The following is a 23,859-nucleotide window of genomic DNA, read 5'->3' on the forward strand; positions in this document are numbered from 1 at the left end:
GGCGTGTTAGAATGAGCCGTTTTAGGGGGGCGTGGCAGAGTGTTAACTTTGATAAAGAATATCTCTTTGGTTTTGAGACTTTAGTCTTTGCAACTTCAGGGATCTTATCTATGCACAATCAGCTTGTAACACTCCAAAGAGAAAGGAAAACGTGAAATCGCATCATATGACCCCTTTAAATAATTTGTGTTCTTCGCTGAATTGAAGCGCTTCACACTAGATCTCACAGCGCTGTTTAGTGTCGTGTGACTGAGACTCGTCAGCGAGTGAACACATCTGTTTCTGCATCTGCTGCCATTTGAACTCTGAGCCGAGCGGATAAACGCTCCGTGTGACACGCTTCAAATGAGTCGCGCTGTTTCCTTCCGCTTTTGGCGCATAAACATTATATCAAACATTTATCAAACTCTTGTTATCATTAGAGGAAAATTATATCGTTATGATGATTATCCCTAGAGTTTTTATCGCCCAGCCCTACCAAGAATCTGTTTTATTTCCTTTATTATAGAAAAGTAATGCCCGTGTTTTTTTTCTTTTCAGACTGCTGGTATCAAAGATGCATCACAGAAATGTAAGCAGAAACACGATCAGCTTGAACTGAGGAATAAAGAGGTTTGTTCGGAAACCACTTACAGAACATTTAAAGAGAGCGCTTTATAACACTATTAAAGACCATATTATAACTCTGATTGATTGGTGTTCTTCAAATCTTAGGTTGATAACATCAGACAGGACCTGAGTCTGAAGCAGACGGAGGAGGCGGACCGGCAGAAGCGGATCGGACACACGCAGCTCATGATCAAAGACCTGCAGAAGGAGCTTCAGAACATGGGCAGCATGGAGGATGTCACGCCTCAGATCGAGGCTGTTAACGCAGAGCTGAAGAACATCCAGGACGAAAAAGCCAAACTGGAGGGCGAGAGTTTGGACCTGCGCAGAGACAAAGACGAAGCCTCTGGAGAATTACACCGTAATGTTTAAGATGACTTTAGCAGTGTTGGGGAAAGTTGCTTTTAAAAGTAATGCATTACAATATTGCGTTACTCTATAAAAATAACTAATTACGTTACTTAGTTACTTTTTATGGAAAGTAATGCGTTACGTTACTTTTGCGTTACTTTTTAAATCTGGACAGGGCTTGCTTGTTTGTTTTTAAAATAAAAAAGTTCTATTTTTGGCAAATATAAAAGCCTTTTCACACCAAAAGTGAAATGAATAAGCCTCAGGCTGAAGGGAAAGTAAATTCACGTCCGTACAGTAGAATGCAGAAGAAGAAATTTCAACACATTGGCAAATGTAAAAGCCTTTTCACACCAAAAGTGAAATGAATAAGCCTCAGGCTGAAGGGAAAGTAAATTTACATCCGTACTGTAGAATGCAGAAGATGATTTCAACACACTTCAGCAATAAAAAAAGACACATGTTGTCTAGAGTAATTTTTGCTTATTAGTATGGTTGAACTGGATCATCGGAGGTCAGAAGCAAAGACATTGGTTAATAGAATGGGATTAAATACATAAAGGATATTTGTGTTTTTTAACATTTAATTATTGCAGGTTTGCGTCATATTCTGAGTTGCATTATTTTTATTCATTTTGAGGAATACTGAATCTGTGTTTTTTTTGTGTGAGTGAGATGAATTAATGCATATTCATATTTATTTTAGAGCTACAGTAACATCTTCTGATTTCTCTCAACATGGGGACAGGAGAGCTGTCAATCAATAAACTGGAAAAAAAGTTACTTGCTTTACTTATTTGAAAAAGTAACTTAGATATTCTCTTTGAAATTAAAAAGCAATGCGTTACTTTACTAGTTACTTGAAAAAAGTAATCTGATTACGTAACTCGCGTTACTTGTAATGCATTACCCCCAACACTGGACTTTAGTAGCTGAAAAACATACAAATGCAACCCTCTACGCACACCTTGCCAATATAATCGCCATTGGCTAGTACATTTTTTAGTTTACTCGCCAGACTGATGTACTATTTTACACACACACACATATACATACAGCTTATCTTTGTAAAATGGCACAACTTCTAAATATCTGAAAGTACACTCTTAACATCAGTCAGTCAAGCATTATGATATTATGATAATTAAGCACTATTTAATGATAGAACTTTAGTGATTAGAACTAAACTAGGTAACCATGTATAAATGCATATTTGTTATTTTAACTGAACTTAGGACTGGTGGTGATGCTTAAGATATTGTTGGTCATTCAGGGTTTCTGTAAACAAAAAGTTAATAGTAATAGATATTAGTAATTATTATCAAAAGATAATACTACTACAAATTCTACTACTGTACTAACAATATACAGCGCACTAAGGATTGATGAGCTGTTGGGTTCATGAATATTAATCACGTTGTCAGCGTTCGCCAGATCTGATTTGCTGAAATCAAAACAGGGACGGTAATAGATGAGCGCCAGCCAATGAGATTGCCGTTTGCGCATTAGCTCCGCCCACTGAAGTGAAAATATATCTATGCTAAACTTATACTTGCCCTCCAACTCTCACACTGGCGAGTAAAATCTAAGAATTTATTAGCCAATGGCTAATGATAGACATTTAGTTGCCCAGAGTGAAGATTTAGTCGCATATACGAGTGATTTACTCACAATGTAGAGGGTTGAAATGTGTTGTATAATAATTTTTTTTTTCTATTATGGAGAAATCACTAAATTTTAGCATATTAGTAATTTGTCATGCTACTGATTTTTAGTTTGTTGGTTGTTTTTTTTGAAGGTTTGCAGAATCGTCTGAGGAGTCTGGAGGACATGATGAATGAGTGATTTACTCACAATGTAGAGGGTTGAAATGTGTTGTATAATAATTTTTTTTTTTCTATTATGGAGAAATCACTAAATTTTAGCATATTAGTAATTTGTCATGCTACTGATTTTTAGTTTGTTGGTTGTTTTTTTTGAAGGTTTGCAGAATCGTCTGAGGAGTCTGGAGGACATGATGAAGATGAAAGAGGATAAACTGCGCGTCCGTTTCCGTGACACCTACACCGCCCTCATGTGGCTGAGGAATAACCGTGATCGTTTCGAAGGCAACGTCTATGATCCCATGATGCTGGTGGTGAGAGCACAGCTGCTAATTCAGGTGCTGTTTCTTGGAGATGGGTGTTCAAGCAGATCGGTTTGATCTTCTCTCCCTTTGTTGCCAGATTAATGTCCGTGATGCTCGGCACGCAAAATACGTTGAGAGTCAAATTCCTGCCAACGACTTGAGAGCCTTTGTCTTTCAGAGACAGGAGGACATGGAGAAGTTCATGACAGAGGTGAGAAGCTCAGTGTGTAGTACTTAGAAAGAAGCTGATGCAATAAAAAAAATCATTTTGATTATTGATTGTTCACCTTAGGAGGTCCAACTAAATATTATATGAACAATTTTCAGTTCATTTATTATGAAGTTGGTAATGATTGAAATCCTGTTACCAAAATGTGTCATGTAGTGTTGTCAAAAGACCCGGTACTTCGGTACCAAGTCGGTACTAAAAAAATGAAAGCGTTATGGTACCAGGTTTTTTTAAGTACCCGGTTCTTGATGCGCTATCCGAAAGGTGCGCAGATGCGCTCTCTTCATAAAAGCACTGAGACGTGGCAACATCAAAAAGCACTGAGACGTGGCGACATCAAAACGAGGAAACACACCAAACTAACAAAACACTTTAAAGACAGACACCCAGATCAAATGAAAGAGTTCAAGCAGGTAAGTTTCATTTTAATTTTTAATATTTAGATCTTGTGTTTCCCATACATTGATTTATTTGAGGCGGCCCGCCACAATATCAAAACTCACAGCCACAAATAGATTTTCCAAAAGGCTTTGACTTCGTTGAATAAACATGAGCACTGCACGTGTCAAAGTCGAAAGTCGAAACCCGGTGCGGGTGTTTTTATATCACTGTATTTCTGAAGGAAGACCGACTGTCTTCAGAAAATTTTGGATGTCATTCTCATTTCATCTTGCCTGTAATGCCTGAGCAATGTTTGTGAGCTGAGCGCTGCTTTGTGTACAGCCGTTACCGGGGAATAGGTTTTCAAAAGCCCTTTAAAATTAAATATGTGCACAGTTTGGATTAAATGAAAGTATAGTCACATTTTTTAATTAGCATGTTTTTGTGTTTTGCTTTGGTACCGAAATTGGTACCGAGAACCGTGGATTTTCACTGGTATTGGTACCGAATACTGAACTTATGGTGCCGTGACAACACTAGTGTCATGTCTAGATGTAGTTTAAAGCCTTCATTTGTGATTCTTATGTGTTATATAATTTGTGTTATTTTCTAACAATAAACAAAAAATAATATAATGCAATAAAATAATAGAATAATAAACATTTATAATAGAGAGTAAGTAAAATCGGTCAAATGTGTGGTTTTCTCAGGTGCGAGACACACAGAGGCTGCGAGTTAACAGCGTCATCGCTCCAGCGGAGTCCTGCTCTAAACGACCTCCATCACGACCCCTGGAGACTCTGAAGTAACACCCTCTACTCGACCACTACCAAGACGTCTTATTCAGTACATTTATTACATTGTTTTTTTTTTCTTTGTGTCAGGCGTTATGGCTTCTTCTCGTATTTGCGTGAGCTGTTCGATGCTCCTGAGGAGGTCATGAGTTACTTGTGCCATCAGTACAGAGTCAATGATGTGCCTGTAGGAACAGAGAAGACCAAGAGCATGATCGAGATGGTAGGTCCTCCATCATTCAGTTGCCCCAAATCTTAATACACATTTTTTTTTTGTAGTTTTGTGCGTATGAATGTAGTAAGTGACCTAGCTGACAAAGGTTATTATCAGGACAAACTCTTAAGGACTAGTTTTGTAAGATGGACCCAGAAAAACTTTTACAATTTCTTTCAAAAGTAAATTTAAAGTATCTTTTTAATAGAAATTTATGTGTAATACTTTGTTTTATAATTTGTTTTTATTAATTTATTTATGTTTATTGTGTTTGTATTTTGTGTTCTATATTTTTAATGTATAATCTTTGCCGTCAAACAGCCTGTGAAGCTGATGTGGCAATAAACTTAAACTGCTAAGTGACCTAGCTGCTCATTATCAACTTGTAAATATGCTTCTGTAGCCTATTATTGTAACAGAGCATGACACTATCAGCACCAAGGTCATTGGTTTGATTCCCAGAGATAACATGAATTAAAAAAAAAAAAGTATAGCTTGCATGTAATGTAAAATTCACTTTGGATCTGTCAAATCTGTCAAATGCATACATTTCAATGTAAACGAATGATTCAAATCAGCAATTTTGGTTCGAATTCTCAGTTCAAATCGCGGTCTGGGGCCCCTAGATTGGACAGAAAGGGCAGGTGACTAAAGGGGCAGGGACTCAAGACCCCCGTCCCCCCGTGCACGTCAGTGATTCAGATATTTTACAAGCCTAGGGCACATTGATTTTTGTGATGCAAAATCACAGAATCCAGTTATAAAAATTGAATTTACTGTATATATTTTTAAAAAAAAGGTAGGGCTGTACAATAAACAAATCGTGATATGGGCTACAGTGTCTGAATATAAAAGCACGATAGATATGAAGTCTGAATGAATATGAAGTTCTGAATAACTGAATGAGTGGCAGAGTTTTGTCTTCTAAACACATAGTGAAACATCACAAGCTTCAATATTTGAGGTCATGAACTTCATCTCCAGAGCAGCCACTTCCACACCACCATTTATGATAATAAATTTGTATTAAATTACAGAATTTCTGAAGAAGAAAAAAAAAATTTTTTAGGGCCCTGTTATTGTTAAAGTTATTAGGTTTTATGAATTCACTTGATTAGCCGTGCCTTTGTTTGTTATTGAAATTAAATTCCATTAAAATGGGAAACACAGAATTTGTAAAAAAAAAAAAAAAAATGCTGAATTTGGTAAAAGCCAAAGCTGAATTCATAGGGCCCTACAATCTGTAACTTATGTTTTTCTGTGGCAGGTGATCAGAGAGCTTCAGTTGAGGGTGATCTACACAGCGGAGGAGAAGTACAACGTGAAGAAGTCCAACTACTCTAATAATGTGGTGTCCAGTAACTCGGCCCTGCGACCCTCGCAGTTCCTCACTATGACCATAGATGCAGACGAGAGACACCAGCTGGAGGAGCAGCTGAGGGTGAGACACACTGTCTACACTGCTTTAGGATTTAAATGTTGGGGCACATTGGTATGTATTCATTTATTTGATTAAAGGGATAGTTCACCCAAGAATGAAAATTTGATGTTTATCTGCTTACCCCCAGGGCATCCAAGATGTAGGTGACTTTGTTTCTTCAGTAGAACACATTTGATGATTTTTAACTTTAACCGTTGCAGTCTTTCAGTCGTACAATGCATGGCAATGGTAACAAAATCTATGAGTAAAAAAAACATGCACAGACAAATCCAAATTAAACCCTACGGCTCGTGACGACACAAGATTAAATGTTGGTGTTTGTTAAATCAGTCATTAGGAAAGAAATCACCCTTCAAACCATTTGAGAGCCTGCTTTTTGTAAGCATTTTAAGCTATATGTCACAACTCTCCACTTTTTTTTACTCTGGTACAGCTGTAAATAATAAATGGAAAGGAGATCAACTGAATAAGTGTAATGACCTCAGATTTGACGTTTGGCTCACAGGCAGCAGAGAGGAAGGTGCAGAGATGTGATCAACGGATGGCAGCCGTTCGTGAGCAGCTAACTAAACTGGACCGCCATGATAATGAGCTGCGTGCTAAGAAGAAGAAACTGTCTGAGCTGAAAGGCAAGAAGAGACAGCTGGAGCAGAAAATCAGCACAAAACAGGACAGGTACCTTCCTCCTAAAACCAGCTGTGTGCAGCTTTGTTTTAAATCCGCTATCTTTTATATCTTTTTCTCTCTGTGCAGTTTGCGGCAGATGGAGCAGAACGAGATCAACTTGCAGGCAATTGAAGAGGAAACGAATACCAAGATCGCGGCTGTAAACAACAAGAAAGTGGCCATAATGGAGGAGTATCTGAGTCGCATGCAGGTGTGTTGGTGCTCTCCGGAGGTTGATTTCTACCTTCAGCTGTTCTGTGTCTTATGGCTTCATATGTGTGTTTGTAGATGAAGGCCAGAATGAGTATGGAGAAGGTGTACTTGGCTCTCCAGAGCGCAGGTCTCTCTGCTGAGAAAACCAAACTGAAGACGGACTGCAGGGACAGTTTAGCTGAACTCAAGCAAGCAGAGGTAAGAGAATCTGTCACATTAGCAATGCATTTTACTGACATATTTTCTAGTCAAATGGGATAGTCAACAAATAAATTAGGGTCTTTTTATAAACCCATTTCTGTTGTTTTTCTTATATAAATTATAATGTAATATTGCATTAATACAGTTACACTATCAGTTAAAAGTTTGGGTTAGTAACATTTATTTTTCAGAAAGGAATACTTTTATTCAGCAAGGACACATTAAATTGATCAAAAGTAAAAGCATGTGTAATGTAGGGCTGTCGCGATTCGTCGATTTTATTCGACTATTCAATTTTTTTTAAATCCTCGACTTCATATTGCTTGCGTCGACTAACCGGCAAAATACCGGAAGTGGCGCATTTCACGGACGAGAATCCATAAAACACATTTAGACTGTTTCCCAAGGCTGCATGATATATTAAACCCATTTAAAAAATCATAATTAAGCATAATTGTGAATTCACAAACGCTACGATTTAATTAAATAATTATATGCGATGCAGTTCCAATTCAGTATATGTGCTTTAATTATTTACATGCGTGTAGGATAAGTACGTGCGTCACAAAGCGGCTCCGTTCACAGTAGTTCCACAGGAACTGTTATCATTTACATGTGTGTGGAGCTTGACACGTTTTGATGTCCACATATTCATTTAATTACAGTGGCTATAGCATTTCTGTCCTAAAGAAATGGCCAAATATCAAAGATTAAGTAGACATTTGAATTAAATGGTGCTTGGTCAACATTAAACTAGGATTAGATCGCACAGCAATGTGTAAAAACAAACGGCAGGCAGTTGACGCCCCCTGCAGGCCTTTGTTGTAATGCGTAATGTACATTAGCTCCTTTTCTGGATTCCATTTTAATGGTTCCATTAAAATTGAATGATAAAAAGTAGGGATGCACCGGGCCCGATACTGGCCTCCTGTACTCGTACTCGTTAAAATGCCCCGATACCAAACGAAAGTGGTATCGGTGCATCCCTAATAAAAAGCATCTCCAATTAATTGATTTTATTTATTTTTTTTAAGTTTTTTTTCTTTCTTTTTTTTTCAGAAATACTGCACATTTAAATTTTTCTCCTAAATAAATTCTGGTAAATAACATTTCTGGTAAATACTCCTTTTAAAAGTGTTTTTTGATTATAATTGTATTATTAGTAGACTAGAATACGTGGATATGTTGTCATTCTTACACTATAATACTGAACTTTGATTTCAGTGATTTGGACTGTGAGATGGACACTTGCTTATTGCACTCTATGTTGCACTTTACTTTTGCTTTAAAAAAAGGATTTCATAGAAATTTGGATTTCATTTGGTTTAATAAAATATTCTTAAGTAAAATGGTTGATTTTGGTGGGAAATTAATCGTTTAGATTAATCGATTAATCAATAAATTAGTCGATAGATTAATCGAAATAAAAATAGTCGTTTGTGGCAGCCCTAGTGTAATGTTAGAAAAATATTTCTATTTTAAATAAATGCAGTTCTTTTGAACTCTCTATTTATCAGAGAATCCTGAAAAAAAGTATCACAGTTTCCACAAAGAATATGAAGCAGCACAACGGTTTTTAACATTGATAATAATAGGAAATGTTTCTTGAGCAGCAAATCAGCATATTAGAATGATTTCTGAAGGATCATGTGACACTGAAGACTGGAGTAATGATGCTGAAAATTCAGATTTGATCACAGGAATAAATTACATTTAAAAACAGACAACAGTTATTTTAAATCATAATAATATTTTAGAATATTACTGTTTTAATTATAATTTTTTATCAAATAAGTGCCATCTTGGTGAACAAAAGACACTTTAACAACATTAAAACATCTTACCAACCCCAAACTTTTGAATGATGGCATGTGTTAAAAAAAATAGTCATCTATTTTCTAATATTCTTTATTTAAAAGTTGACTTGATTAAATTTGTCGTAACAGTCTTATTATTCAGATTGACAACTTGAATATTCCAGGATAACAGTATATTTTAACAAGAGCATGCCCTCATATCTCTCCTTAATTAAAATATTCTCATTCACTGATGAATTGCGCACAGTAAGACCCTGAACATGTGTCTGTGTGTTCGTACAGGGGGTGTACACCAAGTTGGACCAGATAAAGACCAATCTGTTAGCCAAGTGTAAGACCCTGATGAGTAGGGCCAGTGCAATCTGTAAAATGAGCCCCGGAGAGACGGCCGTCCCAGATGAACTACACGCAGTGAGCTCCGTCTGCCTCAGACTCCCCTCATCTTTCATTCAGCCTGTAATTCCTTATTTTACAAAATTGTGTGTGTCGTTTCCTTTCAGGACTTCAGCCAGTTGCCCGATACACTGGATGAGATTGATGCCATGTTGAATGAGGAGAAGACCAGAGCTGAGTGCTTCACCGGCCTCAGTGTTGCTGTGAGACAAACACATCAGCTCATCCATGCTTAACCTGACCTCTGCCTTTATAATGCTACTAGTTAATCCTTACTTCATGCTGAAAGCTCACATCAAGAAGAGCTGGTGTGGGCATCTCTAAAGCCCAAAGTATACTTCAGTGTTTTACACGTGCGCTAGTGTATACGTACAGTCAACTGAGTCGTGCAAAACAAATTCAGTGCGCATGTGCGACCTGCGCATACAAAGTACAAAAAATGTGCGTACAGTACACACATACTATTCTGGTGACAAAATTTGCGTCACGCGCACTGTATGTGGACTCTCACGTACATGTAAAAACCGAAGTATACTTTGGCTTTAAAGGCACAATATGTAATTTTCGCTGCTAGAGGGTGCGTATTCAAAATAAACAAAGAGACAAAGGTGTAGTTTGATGACGCCGTGACTGAGTGTGGAATCATGGGAGTTGTGGTCTTCATCCCCACAGCCGATGCAATCCGACGGGACTCGGGCAGAAATCATGTTCATGGATGAGTTAATGATTTATTAACGTTGTAGAATGAAGCAGGGTGAGCCTGAAAGCCATCCAAGTGAAACGAGGCCACTGAATGAGCATGACACATGGCTCGAAAGCAGCGGAGCTTTTATTATGCCACAGTCGACTGCTTCCGCTCCTTCCGGTCGTGCGTATGTGGGGTAAAGCAGCGCTGTTTTATCATACTAGTTTTCTGCATCGTGGAAACTGTATTAGACTATTATTACAGTCATTGGCATATTATATCAGCCACAACATTCTCTAGTTGTCCAGTTTCTCATTCTGAATGTCGTCTCAGTGTGACGCAGTTAGCAGCACAACTATGGGGTTGAGCTCAGTGTACAGTCAGTTCCTGTTTCATGTGCTGTGGTTTTACTGTCAGGTGGTGGAGGAATATAACAGACGTGAGCTGGAGATTAAGAACATGGAGAAGGAGCTGGACGACAAGACCAACGCTCTGAGAACCTACAGACAAAACATTGCTGAGGTGCGTCTGACAAAGCACAACCCACGTCACACCAACACCATCATACAAACCACTAACCAGTGTGACCGTGTGTGTTAGGCCAAAGAGCGCTGGCTGAATTCTCTGAAGCAGCTGGTGGATCAGATCAACGAGCGCTTCAGTGATTTCTTTCGCTCCATGCAGTGCGCTGGAGAGGTGGATCTGCACTCGGAGAACGAGGTGAGGACACGTTCACACACTCTCATAACATCGTGTCAGGCTGCCCCGTTCTCATGTTTGGTTTCATCCAGCTGACAGCGAAGGACATTTGGTGGCTTTTGGTTGCTGTATGAGAGAAGAGGTTTTGTTGCTGTCCTGGGTTCAATTAATGCTGAATCTCAGTTCGTTTTATTGGTGTAAAAGCCACATTCTCATCTTGTACTGCAAAATAACGTCTGCAAACACTGTTTGAAGCAGCATAAGCCAGACTCCAGCAAACGCAGTGTTGTGTAAATGTGTTTCAGGAGTATGATAAGTACGGCATCCGTATCCGGGTGAAGTTTCGCAGCACCACACAGCTGCATGAGCTGACGCCTCACCATCAGAGCGGCGGAGAGCGCAGCGTGTCCACCATGCTGTACCTCATGGCCCTGCAGGAGCTCAACCGCTGCCCCTTCAGAGTGGTGGACGAGATCAACCAGGTGAATACTCACAGACACGGGACACATTCAGACACACATGCACAATCACTGAGTTCACTTTATTCCACAGCTTACCAGATCGGTTCCAGACAAAATGCTGGTCTTTCTTATAGATGCTTAAATTCCTAGCTGTATTAGAGTAATAAGGATTTACATGAATCACATCTCTGTCAGTGGTGTTATTGTTCACTAAAACTAAAACCATAAAAAAATGCTAATTGTTATTGAAAAAAATATTAAAAGGAACTCATACTTATTTTACTTTAGCTAGTATTTCTCATTTTAATTTAGTTTAACTTGATGTACTAAAATAACTAAAACTAAAATAAAATATTTAAAAAAAAAAAAAAATTTTTTTTTGAAATATAATAAAATAATAAAAACTATATAGACACAAACAACTAATGAAAATAACAAAAACACAACATAATGACTAAATCTTAGAAATTAAAATGAAAAAAAACCCGAAATGAATTAAATCTAATCATAAGAACTATAGTAGTGTCTCAGTGATACTAAGATAACACTGGTCTAACACAGTCGGTCCAGTTATTTTTACATAAAACTAAACTAAAAAAGCCCTAAAATGAATAAAAATTAGACAAATTTTTTTTTTTATGTCAAACACTAACATAACTAACATTTTATTAAAATGAAAATGAAAACAGAACTTAAAAAAACTAATTGAACTGTTATTAAATTCTAGGCTAGTATAGTAAAAATACTAAAATAATTCTGTTTTAGTTACTGGTCAGCTGGGGTTTTTAATTGCTGCTGCTGATGATTGTAATGAATGTAATGTCACACATTTTAATTAAAAGATAGAAAAAACATGCACAGCAGTGCCACATTATATTATTTTTACGAAATATTTCATAATTTATTTGGAAATCAGTTTGGGAGAAAAAGAAAGAACTTTAAATAGATTTTAAATCTGTAAAAAAAAAAAAAAAAAAAAAACTTAACATTTATACTTCAGCAACTTCTCACGCTGTTCTGGAATCCTAGTTAAATCTTTTCCACAAATAAAGAAATAACATACCAATAAATATTTATTAATTTATTACTAATTCATATTTAAATGTATTTATTTATATTTGTTGTGCGTGTCCATCGCCAGCCGAAATCACCTGATCGCTGTTGAATATTGTCGTAAATAAAGTCACACAGCATTCATAAATCACACTGTTTTTATTTGATTGCTGGGCTTGTGGAATTAAATCATTAACCGCATATAAACATTATGCAGACTGTTTTATGTCAGTAGATTATGCTTTATCATGCCTCGAGTTTTCAGAAATCTAGCGTAGCGTTAGTTCTGGCAGGTCACGTTAGTCAAGCTCGCATCAGCCGACTCTCAGCTGATCCCCATCAACCTATGGGAATACGACACCTATCTAAGCATTCATATATAAGGTCCCTCAGTAGTATCAGCAGTTTTCGCATTGCTCAATAGCTAATTACCCTCCTCCATCCCCAGCTCCCCCTCTGACAGTCAGGATTCAGCCTTCTGATCATCCTTTGAATCAGACTAATTGTAAAATGTGTACATAAATGTATTGCAGATATCGTTAAAGTTCAATAATGTTATGTTGGTTCTGTTCTGTTTACCCTGGGGGGGGGGTTATTGCTGCTCTCCCTGCTCTCATCCATACTAGGCTGCATGGATGCGCAGGGAGTTCTTGCCCAGAACAGAACCATACCGCCAATCCAAACTGTATGCTAATTGTCAATCATCTTTGACGATAGTGGTCCTGACAGAACTGCAGAATTGGTATGAAATCATTTACCTTAGTTCAAGAGCATCGAGTTAGTTGTGTAATAGTCTGTACATTCCTGAGGTGAAGTGTGTTGGCATGTTGTGCGTGTGTGTCGTTTGATTGATGTGTGTTGTGTTGTTCAGGGCATGGATCCTGTCAATGAGAGACGAGTGTTTGACATTGTAGTGAGGACGGCGTGTGGTGTGAACACGTCTCAGTATTTCTTCATCACACCTAAGGTAGGTTTGCTGACTGATGTGTGTGTGACGTGTTCAGTGATATTAGAGCATCATCGAGTGTGTGTGTGTGTGTGTGTGTGTGTAGCTCCTGCAGAACCTGCAGTACGCGGAGCAGATGACCATCCTCTGTGTGCACAACGGACCCTACATGCTGCCGCCGAACAAATGGAGCGAGAAAGCCTTCATGCGACGCGCCAAACGCGGACACAACTGCTGAAGAAACTCAACTACATGTTGAGCTGTTCAGAGTAGCTCAAGTTCTAGTTGGATTACCAGTTCAGATGCTAAGTGCCTTCATGTCAAATATGCATAAAAAATTTTACGAGTTCTGAAGAAACGTTTTTGTTTAATAAATTACTAAATGTAACTGCTGTTTCCTTAAAACCAAGTCTAGTGTTTATTCTCACTAAAGGAGGCATCTCTATTATTATTATTGCTCACACATAGGGTCAGAAATGTAACATGAGAACAGTTTTACACAGTAACATCCAGTGATGCAAACTACTCAGTTTTTTTTTGGTCAAATTTCACCATTTTGATTTAATAATATAGGCTGTCATTCACATGATTCATGCAATTCATAATCGAATGTGACCAGACAAGAAGCATTTTTCCATTTTGTGTTTTCAACACAGGTATACAAATAAGATTGAATGTATGGCTATTTTAAAATATAAATATTTAATAATATAAATAATTTTTTTGTTGATATCACTGCACTTGTTTGTTTGGCTGTCAGTCTGTTGGATTTTTCAGTGAGCCTTTATGCAGGTGACATGAACTCTTGACTTTGAGACATTGAATCATTGACTCAACTGATTCGTTTAAAAACACTGATTCATTTAGGAAGGAAACATATTTGCAGTGCTGCTATTACATTTGTAAGCGTCAGTACAGTGCTGCCTTGAAAGCATTGTAGTTAGTAATGGTGAAACGAGGCTTTGCGAAGAGTCAAGGCTTTCCTTTCTATTCTATAAAGAGTTAATTACTTGAAGATTGTACAATTTAAAAAATAAATAAATAAAAAAGCACCTACCGAACTATCATTACAGCCGCTGGTTTCACATCTGGCTCTGAAGCTAATTGCAACGTTAAATGATTAACATTTAATTTTAAAGTATTAAAAGTCACTGCTGATTAAATCGTTCAGGTGTATTGGCAGGAAAATGAAAATTCCTTATCCCTTGTAAACCTGCCACAATCCTACTACTATTATAAGATATAATAAAAAAAAAACAATTCCTACTGCCCATCTAGCAATTTTATCTTTTGTTTTATATAAGTTAGGTAGTTTTATGGGGGAAAATCTGGCAACACCGTGACACTGCTAAATCTCCCGTTTTATAAATTAGTTTAGTCTTTTTCCATTATTTTGCACAAATAAAGCTTAGCAACAGCTAGGAGATTTTCAGTTTCAGTGGGCGGGGCTTACATGAATATTCATGAGCTTCCCAGACGTGCCTTGTATCTCATTAACGGAATATATTTTTAGCGTTGTGCAAACAAACATACATTTGTTCATCATTTCGTAACCGTTTATAATGTTTTATTAGTTACGTACTATTAGTTACGTTTTGTGCAGCCGTCACTGACTGAATGATTGCAATCATTCTTTGTGCAATGTCAGGATAAAGCACAGCAGTCTCATATAAAAACGTTCTACTGCAGATATGGGACATTATTACACTTTAAAAGCCTATAAAGACCCCGGACCTCGTTTATAAAATGTTGCGTATAAACCGTCCTAAATTTGTTCTAAGATCATTTCTCAAAAGTGCATAAGTGCGATTCAGCGAAAACGAACGTGCGCACAAAAACACGTGCGTACGCCTCTCTTCCAGATGTGACATTTATAAATCGCAAATGATCTTGAAATTGTGAGCAGCTGACTGGTGTCAGATCTCCACCTTGTAAACGCCCCCTAATTAATATCATTACCATATAAAAGAGCACACGCCAATATCCAAATTTCTATGCTTGAGAATGACGAGCACAAAAAAAAAAACAAAAAAAAACTTTACTGAGTCTGAAATTGAGGTCCTGCAGGCGGAGGTAGAGGCTCATGCGGGGACGCTTTTTATTTAATTATTTTATTTAATTTTATTTAATGTAATTATTCTGTGGACAAACAATGTGTGTGGTTATATTTTTTCTATTGACTACTATTGACTCAAAATTACTACTAGAAACAACAGACATAATAATAATAATAATAGTAATTATAAAACAATTAGGTTTCCAAAAGTAAGAATAAACTACGAATTCAAGTAAAATTTTCAGTCATCTTATAAAAAGTGAGCCATCCTACTTTTAAAATCACTTGCTATGACAACTAATAAAAAGTTTTTTTTTTCAGTACTGACACAAAAATATATAGTGTATTTTATACAAATATAACTGATGTAAAGGCCAAAAACAAAGTTTAAGGCTGATGTCTATTCATTTTCACAGAAGCAAAGCAGCAGATGTTATAAATAAAAACAGTTAACAATGTTATTGAATAGAATATATTAAAACTATATTATAAACTATATTAACTATGTTATTGCACGACATAGGCCTATTCTTATAGGCTACACAGACAAAACAGTCGGAGATACGTTTTGATTTTTTTTTTCTATTTTACGCATTAGTAGTAAATGAAGACTTCGCAAGTTCTCTTGTAAAATAAAATAATAATAAAACAACATGGAATAAACTGTGTACGGAAAGCGAGTAAAGAACTCTCAACATTAGGCTACTAAAAATGTCAGTTTAATCTGGCAAAAACTCCCGTTAATAAAAAATCTGACTACACTGCACAATTAATCTCTTACACGGCATCTTTGTTGTTTATGATGAATTCGGTGCTTGCATGTACACCGCTTTTATTATTATTGCAGCTTAAAGGAGACATATTATGCCCCTTTTTACAATATGTAATATAAGTCTCTGGTGTCTTCACAGAATGTGTCTGTGAAGTTTCAGCTCAAAATACCCCACAGATCATTATATCATTTTGAAAATGCCTATTTTGAGTGGAAGCAGAAACATGCTGTTTTTCTGGGCCTGCCTCTTTAAATGCAAATGAGCTGCTGCTCCCCGCCCCCTTTTGCCTTGCACTCTCAGACACTTGCGCTTCCGCTAGCGACCTCACTTGCAATCGACACAAATGGTGCGTGTTGCCAATGGAGACAAGACGCTGTAGTGGTGATTAAACGATTAAAACTAATTTAGTAACATACAGGGTCCTGCAAGAAAAAGACAAGACCCGCAAATCCGTGGCCACCGAACAGCAGAATATGAACGCAATGCACAAAGTCTCTCCTTAAGCGTTTGTTTAACGTGCAATTTAACGCATTGCGTTCTGGGCTCGTCTGCTTGCCTGTACGGAGTTGATCCTTTTAAAATCACTTAATGCATTTCATAATGCACGTTCATATTTGCTGTTCTGTATATACTTTGAGTCAACAACAAGACATATAGGCTACTGTATTGTCTTTATCATCTTAGTCCGTTATTATACAACATTAAGTGTTTTGCTGTATGGGAGGACAAGTGAAAGTTTGTGCATTGTGTTCATGGCCATCTGCTTGCCTTGTAGTACATTCAATAATAACTATATATCGAATTTGATCTTTTAATTGCACTTAATGTATCTTAATACATTAAGCCATGTTAAGTGTTTTATGTTTTTCTACAGGAGGAAACGCTTAACGAGAGACTTTGTGCATTGCGTTCATATTCTGCTGTTCTGTGGCCACGGATTTGCGGGTCTTGTCTTTTTCTTGCAGGACCCTGTATGTTACTAAATTAGTTTTAATCATTTAATCACCACAGCTTCTTGTCTCCATTGGCAACACGCACCATTTGTGTGATTGCAAGTGAGGTCGCTAGCAGAAGCTCAAGTGTCTGAGAGTGCAAGGCTGCAGCCAGACCCTTCTCGCGCCGTGGGTGGAAGTTTATTGATTAAGGGGCGGTAATATTATAATGAGATCCCTTTGCCACGTCACAAAGGGAGCAAAATCAGACGCGCTCGTTTTCTCAGACGCTTGCAGAAAAAGGCTGACCAAAACAACTGGGTTAATCTTTTTCACGTTTCCTTGGTTGGTAGATGCACCGGGGACCTGATTATAGCACGTAAAACCTGGAAAAGTCAGATTTTCATGATATGTCACCTTTAAATGTTCAAAAAGCTGCAGTTCGCCGACTTTGCCACAAAGAAAAGTGCGTACGCCTGCTCAGACCCTGACGTGACGGTAAGTACTTTTCCACGTCAAAGAGCGTTTTTATAAATATGAACGTTGCCGTGGATTTTAGGGTACACACACTCTAAGATCAAATCTGTAGAGAAAAACAATGATCAGTTCTTATAGGGGACATTTCAGATCATATGCACACTTCATATGAAACCATTTTACTGAGGAATTTTAGAGAAATGCACCATTATTTTACTTCAGAGGCTTATAGAGAGGTGTCATCTAGTAAGTAAAAAAGAAAAAAAGGGTTGATTCTCGTCATCTCACATCTTCAATGCGTAAATCAAAAAGAAACATTTTACTGTATCATAAAGGAGCATGCAATTATTTCAATCTTATAGTTTTAAAACTGTACATTTACGCATTCGGAGTAAAAAATTAACCAATTCTAATAACGGACCTCCCATTCTGTGTGCACCCTTTATATGAAGACATTTTACTGTAGCAATTTGGAGTTGCATGCATTCAAAGTAAATACAATTCTCAGACACTGCACAATTTCTCCAGTGTAATGTTATATACACATCTAAAATGATGCAGCAAATTGTTTTTATATGCGGTGTGCATATAGTATGGGACGTCCCGTATAAGAACGGACCATTGTTTTTGCCTACTTATTAGAAATGGGATCTTTATAGCCCTCTAAAGTGTAATAATGCCCGATATCACAAAAATGCTGCAGTAAAATGGTTTTATATGCGGTGTGCATATAGAATGGGACGTCCCCTATAAGAACTGACCATTGGTTTTCTCTACTTATTAGAAATGGCAATTATATTTATATAGCACCATTAATTACAACCAGAGCAGACCAATGTGCTTTACAAAAAAACAAAACAAAAAAAAAAACACTAAACAATACTAAAGAAATTAAAATGATAGAATAGTAAAATAGCAATAAAATACAAGACAGAAAAGCTTCAACATAGATTGTACGCCTTCTCAAACAAATAGGTTTTTAGGCTAGACTTAAAAACAAATACAGAGGGAGAGAGTCTAATAGCAATGTTAAGTCATTCCAGAGTCTGGGGACAGCTAGAGGAAGCACGGTCACCTCTACACTTGTACTTTGACCTCGGAATAACCAACAGTCTCTGGTTGGATGATGCTCAATCAGTAATTCAGAGAGGTTTGATGGAGCCAAACCATTTACAGATTTCTAAACGAGAAGTCAGGAGTCTAGCTGCGCATTTTGAACTTACTGTAATCAGGACAAAGCTGAATAGCTAATCCCAACATAAAGAGAATTACAGTAATCCAGCCTGGAAGAGATAAAGGCATGGGTTACCTTTTCAAAATTTGAAGGAAAAAAAAAAAAGACTTAAACTTTTGTTAACATACAGAGCAGAAAAAAAAAAAAGAAAAAAAAAGCGCAGGATTTAATCACCAAATTTATCTGAAAAACCAAGTTATGCTGGAAATACACGTGCCTTTTTTTTTTTTTTTTTTTTTTTTTTTTTTTTAAATATTCCATTAAACCTGCTGAGACAAAAATAATTAATTCTCAGCTCCACGCGCACGTCTCAGAAACCGAAAATCTCGTAATAATGGACATCTCTATAACAAAACGACAAAAAAAAACACATTTTAATGATATCTCTGTACATAATTTTATTTACATGATACAATTTCGCAGTAATGTCGGGTAACAAGATTATATGCGCAACACATATAATAAATAAAGATGGTTTGTACAAACTTGCATAACTAAAATCAAATCTGAACAGATGGTTAGTTTCACTGTGTAAACTCACGAAGCTCGAAAACAAAACAGCGCTGTGCAGCCAGACCCCCCCAAAAAAGAAAACTGAAACGGACTGAGCCTCAGATGAAAAAGATGTTGATTAACTCACATACACTGACGCACACAACACTCGAGCACAGGGCTGATTAAATGACACTAAACAATACCATTATTTCTTACCTGCATTTAACACTCAGTACCCAATGAAAAGATCAATCACACACACACACACACACACACGAGGAAAGTGAATTAAAGAGCAAAAAGAAAGAAAAAAAAGAAAAGAAAATGGACTTCTAGTATGCGGTCAACTGTAAAATACTCACTTCACTAACCATGCAAAACAACCATTTAAAGTCCAACAAACCCTCAACAAGCCCATAAATCGAATAGGTGTCACATTACAACTCAATGAAAAAAAACCAAATTGATTCACTTAAATGTCTTAAAGGATCATGTGGGAGAATGAATAAACAGTTTTGTGTTGCTGCCATGTCCAACCTCATCTGAACTTGACACTGTATCATGGATGCAGGTGCTCAAAATTGATCATGAAGCATTCTGGCCTGGCTGCATTAAACCACCCGAATTGGATTATATATATATATATATATTTTTTTTCACAAAGTCTGTCAACGGTTTAAAAATCATTAACAGTTGAATGAAAAGGAAACCCCAGCATCACTCCAATAGCTGGATAAACCACCCGAATTGGATTATATATATATATATATATTTTTTTTTTTTCACAAAGTCTGTCAACGGTTTAAAAATCATTAACAGTTGAATGAAAAGGAAACCCCAGCATCACTCCAATAGCTGGATAACTGACGGCAGGCTGATGCTCAAGCAGAAAAGGTGGCTGATAAATGTCGTAAAGGCTGACTCTATAATGGGAGGGCCGAACGTTTGACCCGGAGGAAACAGAAGAGCGTCCATTTGCTACATGAGCCAGCCATGCACTGCTGCTCTGACGGCGCTCGGGTCAGAGCCGTAACAGTCTTCAGAGTCCGACCAGGAGACACGATCACGGAGTAAACTAATGACAATCACCACGGATGGTCAGCCTTTAACACAATCAGATTCCAGGTTACAGCACATTTTCCACTCAGAAACACACGTTAGGCAACGTCTCTGGCTTCACACCGTTTATAGATATTCTTCCCCCCCCCCCATTTGTTTTACCTTGAAGCTCATATACCAACAACAGAAAGCAAAAGAAAGGTGGAAACAGTGATCACTCATGCATCGGCATAGAAACAAGATTCTTTCCCATATTGTAATTAAAAAAACTAGTCTTTAGAATCACAGGTCAACGTGCGAGTCCTTGTATCTGATCTCTCGCAAAGTCGAGGTGCAGACGGCGAGCGCTTTAAATTCTCTGAATCTTATCGGCCACCACCACCGGGTTCTCTTTGCGGATCTTGGCCGCAGCCTCTGCCTTGTAGTCGTAGGGGCAGTTGTGCTTGTCCGAGTAGCGATGGAGTCCACAGAAGAGATTCCCACAGCGGCAGTCGAACCCTGACGAACCAGACATCAGCATCAGAACCAGTGCGGAGCGATCACACCGGAGCTGTGATGTAATGTGTGTGAACTGTGCTCACCTGTCAGGCCCACCTTCTTGCGGCACATGAAGCATCTGTTCTTCTTGGGTTTGGGGGCGTCGGGTGTTTTGGTCTCTTCACCTTCAGCTGTGCTCGGAGGAGCGGCGGACGCCGTCGGCTGAGTGACAACTGGAAAAACACACTCACACGAATGAGCATCTAACAAACAGACGAAAACAACTACACGCCAAGATCACTGGGACGGTTTCATCTTGAGGCAAACAAAGAGAATCACTTTTAACTGCAGAACCTCATGACATGTAGACTTAATGTAGCATTTTACACAATTTGCAAACATTTAATTTCATACATTATGCTGACCATATGCGCTCTTTTTCCAGGATTTCTAAACTGCCTAATGTCTGGGTTTTAGCTTGGTTTTCCTATTGGCTGTCTTCATACATTCCATGTACAGGTATTTGCATTGCTTTGATGTTTTCTGTAGATCTCACATTATGTACAATGCCTGCACACTATTGGTCAAACTACTTTTCACTCCTTGCCTTCAGCAAGTATGAAACCAATAAAAAACAAAAAAGGTAAAACCCAGACCTTTTAGACAATTTACAAATCCTGTCCAGGACATGTCCCAGAAAAAGAGGACACATGATCAACCTATACACACACACACACACACACACACACACACATACATATATATATATACACATATATACACACACACACACACACACATAATGATCAATGAACTGCTTCACTGACTTGAAGTGAAAAATTATACATTACATTGTATTAACATTTTATACAATATAGATTAAATAAATTATTTCCCTCCCATACCAGCGAAGTACAAATAATGGTCAACTCAGAGTCACCTGTGTGGGGGAATTTTTTTTTTTTTAAATATTACAAATCAATTTGCTAAAATGAGTGTTTAAAATTGCATACTACCATTTCTGCAGCATGTACAGAACTGTGCATAGTACGCATACATTTTGTATACATTAAATAATTGTATTACTTATTGTATTTGCCAAAGTGTAGCTAATGTGCGATGTAAATTTATACATGCATACATATACATATAAAAAAAAAAAGAAAAAAAAAAAGTTTGTAACCAAGAGAACACTTTCCTGTTCCGTCTAGAAATGCACCCCACAATGCAATGCAGTCTTTTTGAACTTCAATTTCTTACTTTTAACATATCTATGACTATCAAGTGTTAAAACACAAATATAAAATTTCATGTTTGAATTCTCACATTTAAGGGATAACTAGACAGCACACACAGAATTAGCACGCTCATAACGACCTCAACTAATACTGCGCAGCAGTAGTTAGTTATTTATTTGTATTGCCATGTCAGCATCCAAGGCTTTATGGCAAAAACATGATAAAAATACAATAAAAATTCTAAAGGTCCTTGCACACAGAGTCCGATATTTTCTAGAGATGCACCGATTGCAATTTTCTTGGCCAATTCCGATTTTTTGCTAGTGTGATCTGCCAATACCGATTTTCTAAGAACTATAATTGACAGCATATACGAACAAAAATCTACTTTTCTTCAACGCAGAGTTTTATTTTCATAAAAAAAAAAAAAAAAAAAAAAAAAAAAAAAAAACTTGAAAAAAAAAAAAAAAACTGCAGGGCCAAGATTATCTCATATGGTTCCAGAGAAATGTTTAACCTAAAATTTTATATTAAAGATTAATTTAAAAACTGAGAAACTGAAAAAAAGAGTTGACTGAATATTACCAGATTTTATATGAAACTAAGTTTTTCAGATTAAGTAAGTTTTTATTCAGTTAAGCAATACTACAGAAATTAAAGTATCAAATGTAAAAACGCATCCAGTGTTATTTTACATTTGATTACTTTAATTTCTGTAGTCTTGTAAAAATTAAATACAGATTAATGCTTACCATTAAAGTTATAAAACGTATTCAGTCAAGAGCAGAAAATTGTTCTTTGATTAATATGACAGAGAGTAGGGGTGTGTGATATTGACAAATAATATCTCGATATTTTCTGGGATTTTATTGATAACGATAATTAGACGATATTTTGCGGAGTGTGTTATTGTGCTGATATCTTAAGGACTGCCATAGACAGCGGACTCCTAAAGTTTTTGATATTCTTCATAATCTGTGTGGTGGTCAGTTCACACTGATAGAAATTAATCTTTTCCAATAAGTTTAAACTGATTTAACATAAAACGTTTGAAATGATTTAAATAATAAAATATACTGAATGTGAAATACAAATCGCCAGTAGGGGGCAGAAAGTCACTGTTAATAAGCGAGTTATAGCGATTGAACAGAGTCATTTAAACGTTTGATTCATGGTGTCTAATATGTCTCTAAATTAACTTCTTGTTTAGCACATTTCACATTTGTAATCGTTCATTTAAAAAAAAAAAAAACTGCACTCTTTGTTTGATATTGATTAACTATATGAAATGGTATAAATATATACACATTTTCTGCCATCATGTCATGAATTTGTGATCATTCTAAATGCATTGTAGACTGAATCATGCAGTGAAAAAATGCATTCTAAATGCGCACGCGCACTAGTTTAAACTTCACGTAATGTATGCGTGCACTCTGTAGGGGTGTTTTGAAAGGTTTTTGCAAAATACTCGATAACGTCAAATCACACATCGTTAAAACAACGATTAAGATATTAAATCGCAGACGATATATAATCGCACACCCCTAACAGACAGCAACATAAATATTGGACTGCGGTCCCTTTAAGAGTTTATCCACGGACCCAATATACTGTTACACAACATGCGTTCTCTTTCTCAACTATTTAACATTCCAAAACTGACTGTTTAACTGGATACTCGCCAAGACAGGCATTTTGACCATTTTTTTAATGTATTTGAACGTTTTAGCGCAGTTAGCCACTCATTTTGGTATTTGTGGCTCACAAGCTGTTTGAGACTGAGCGCGGAACGGTATGAAAATTTCATATCACGATTATAGTGACCAAAGTTATC

At 37.0% G+C, this 23,859-nt stretch overlaps 2 protein-coding genes across 8 annotated transcripts in view; one reads left to right on the forward strand and one right to left on the reverse strand.

Annotated features, from left to right (window-relative positions):
* LOC107742906 (structural maintenance of chromosomes protein 5-like) overlaps positions 1 to 15,014 on the forward strand; it is a 30,394-nt gene extending 15,380 nt beyond the window's left edge. The window contains exons 9-25 of one of the 5 annotated variants that reach the window (XM_016556012.1): positions 541 to 612; positions 715 to 970; positions 2,943 to 3,097; positions 3,186 to 3,299; positions 4,409 to 4,503; positions 4,583 to 4,715; positions 5,974 to 6,198; positions 6,653 to 6,822; positions 6,901 to 7,024; positions 7,102 to 7,224; positions 9,327 to 9,455; positions 9,545 to 9,640; positions 10,540 to 10,644; positions 10,723 to 10,843; positions 11,125 to 11,303; positions 13,207 to 13,302; positions 13,388 to 15,014. In XM_016556012.1, the coding sequence (XP_016411498.1) occupies positions 541 to 612; positions 715 to 970; positions 2,943 to 3,097; positions 3,186 to 3,299; positions 4,409 to 4,503; positions 4,583 to 4,715; positions 5,974 to 6,198; positions 6,653 to 6,822; positions 6,901 to 7,024; positions 7,102 to 7,224; positions 9,327 to 9,455; positions 9,545 to 9,640; positions 10,540 to 10,644; positions 10,723 to 10,843; positions 11,125 to 11,303; positions 13,207 to 13,302; positions 13,388 to 13,519 (2,325 nt within the window). In that variant the 3' untranslated portion in view covers positions 13,520 to 15,014. Of the gene's footprint in view, positions 1 to 540; positions 613 to 714; positions 971 to 2,942; positions 3,098 to 3,185; positions 3,300 to 4,408; positions 4,504 to 4,582; positions 4,716 to 5,973; positions 6,199 to 6,652; positions 7,025 to 7,101; positions 7,225 to 9,326; positions 9,456 to 9,544; positions 9,641 to 10,539; positions 10,645 to 10,722; positions 10,844 to 11,124; positions 11,304 to 13,206; positions 13,303 to 13,387 lie in introns of all 5 variants that reach the window. The other 4 variants (XM_016556019.1, XM_016555997.1, XM_016556003.1 and 1 more) reach the window with 4 other exon arrangements.
* Positions 15,015 to 20,453: 5,439 nt separating this feature from the next.
* LOC107742939 (AN1-type zinc finger protein 5-like) overlaps positions 20,454 to 23,859 on the reverse strand; it is a 9,979-nt gene continuing 6,573 nt past the window's right edge. For all 3 annotated transcript variants that reach the window (XM_016556042.1, XM_016556025.1, XM_016556033.1), the window contains exons 4-5: positions 20,889 to 21,017; positions 20,454 to 20,805 (exon numbers count right to left, since the gene is read on the reverse strand). In XM_016556042.1, the coding sequence (XP_016411528.1) occupies positions 20,657 to 20,805; positions 20,889 to 21,017 (278 nt within the window). In that variant the 3' untranslated portion in view covers positions 20,454 to 20,656. The remainder of the gene's footprint in view (positions 20,806 to 20,888; positions 21,018 to 23,859) is intronic.

Source organism: Sinocyclocheilus rhinocerous, unplaced genomic scaffold (genome assembly GCF_001515625.1).
Source record: "Sinocyclocheilus rhinocerous isolate Xijiao unplaced genomic scaffold, SAMN03320098_v1.1 scaffold160, whole genome shotgun sequence".
NCBI classification, from domain to species: domain Eukaryota; kingdom Metazoa; phylum Chordata; class Actinopteri; order Cypriniformes; family Cyprinidae; genus Sinocyclocheilus; species Sinocyclocheilus rhinocerous.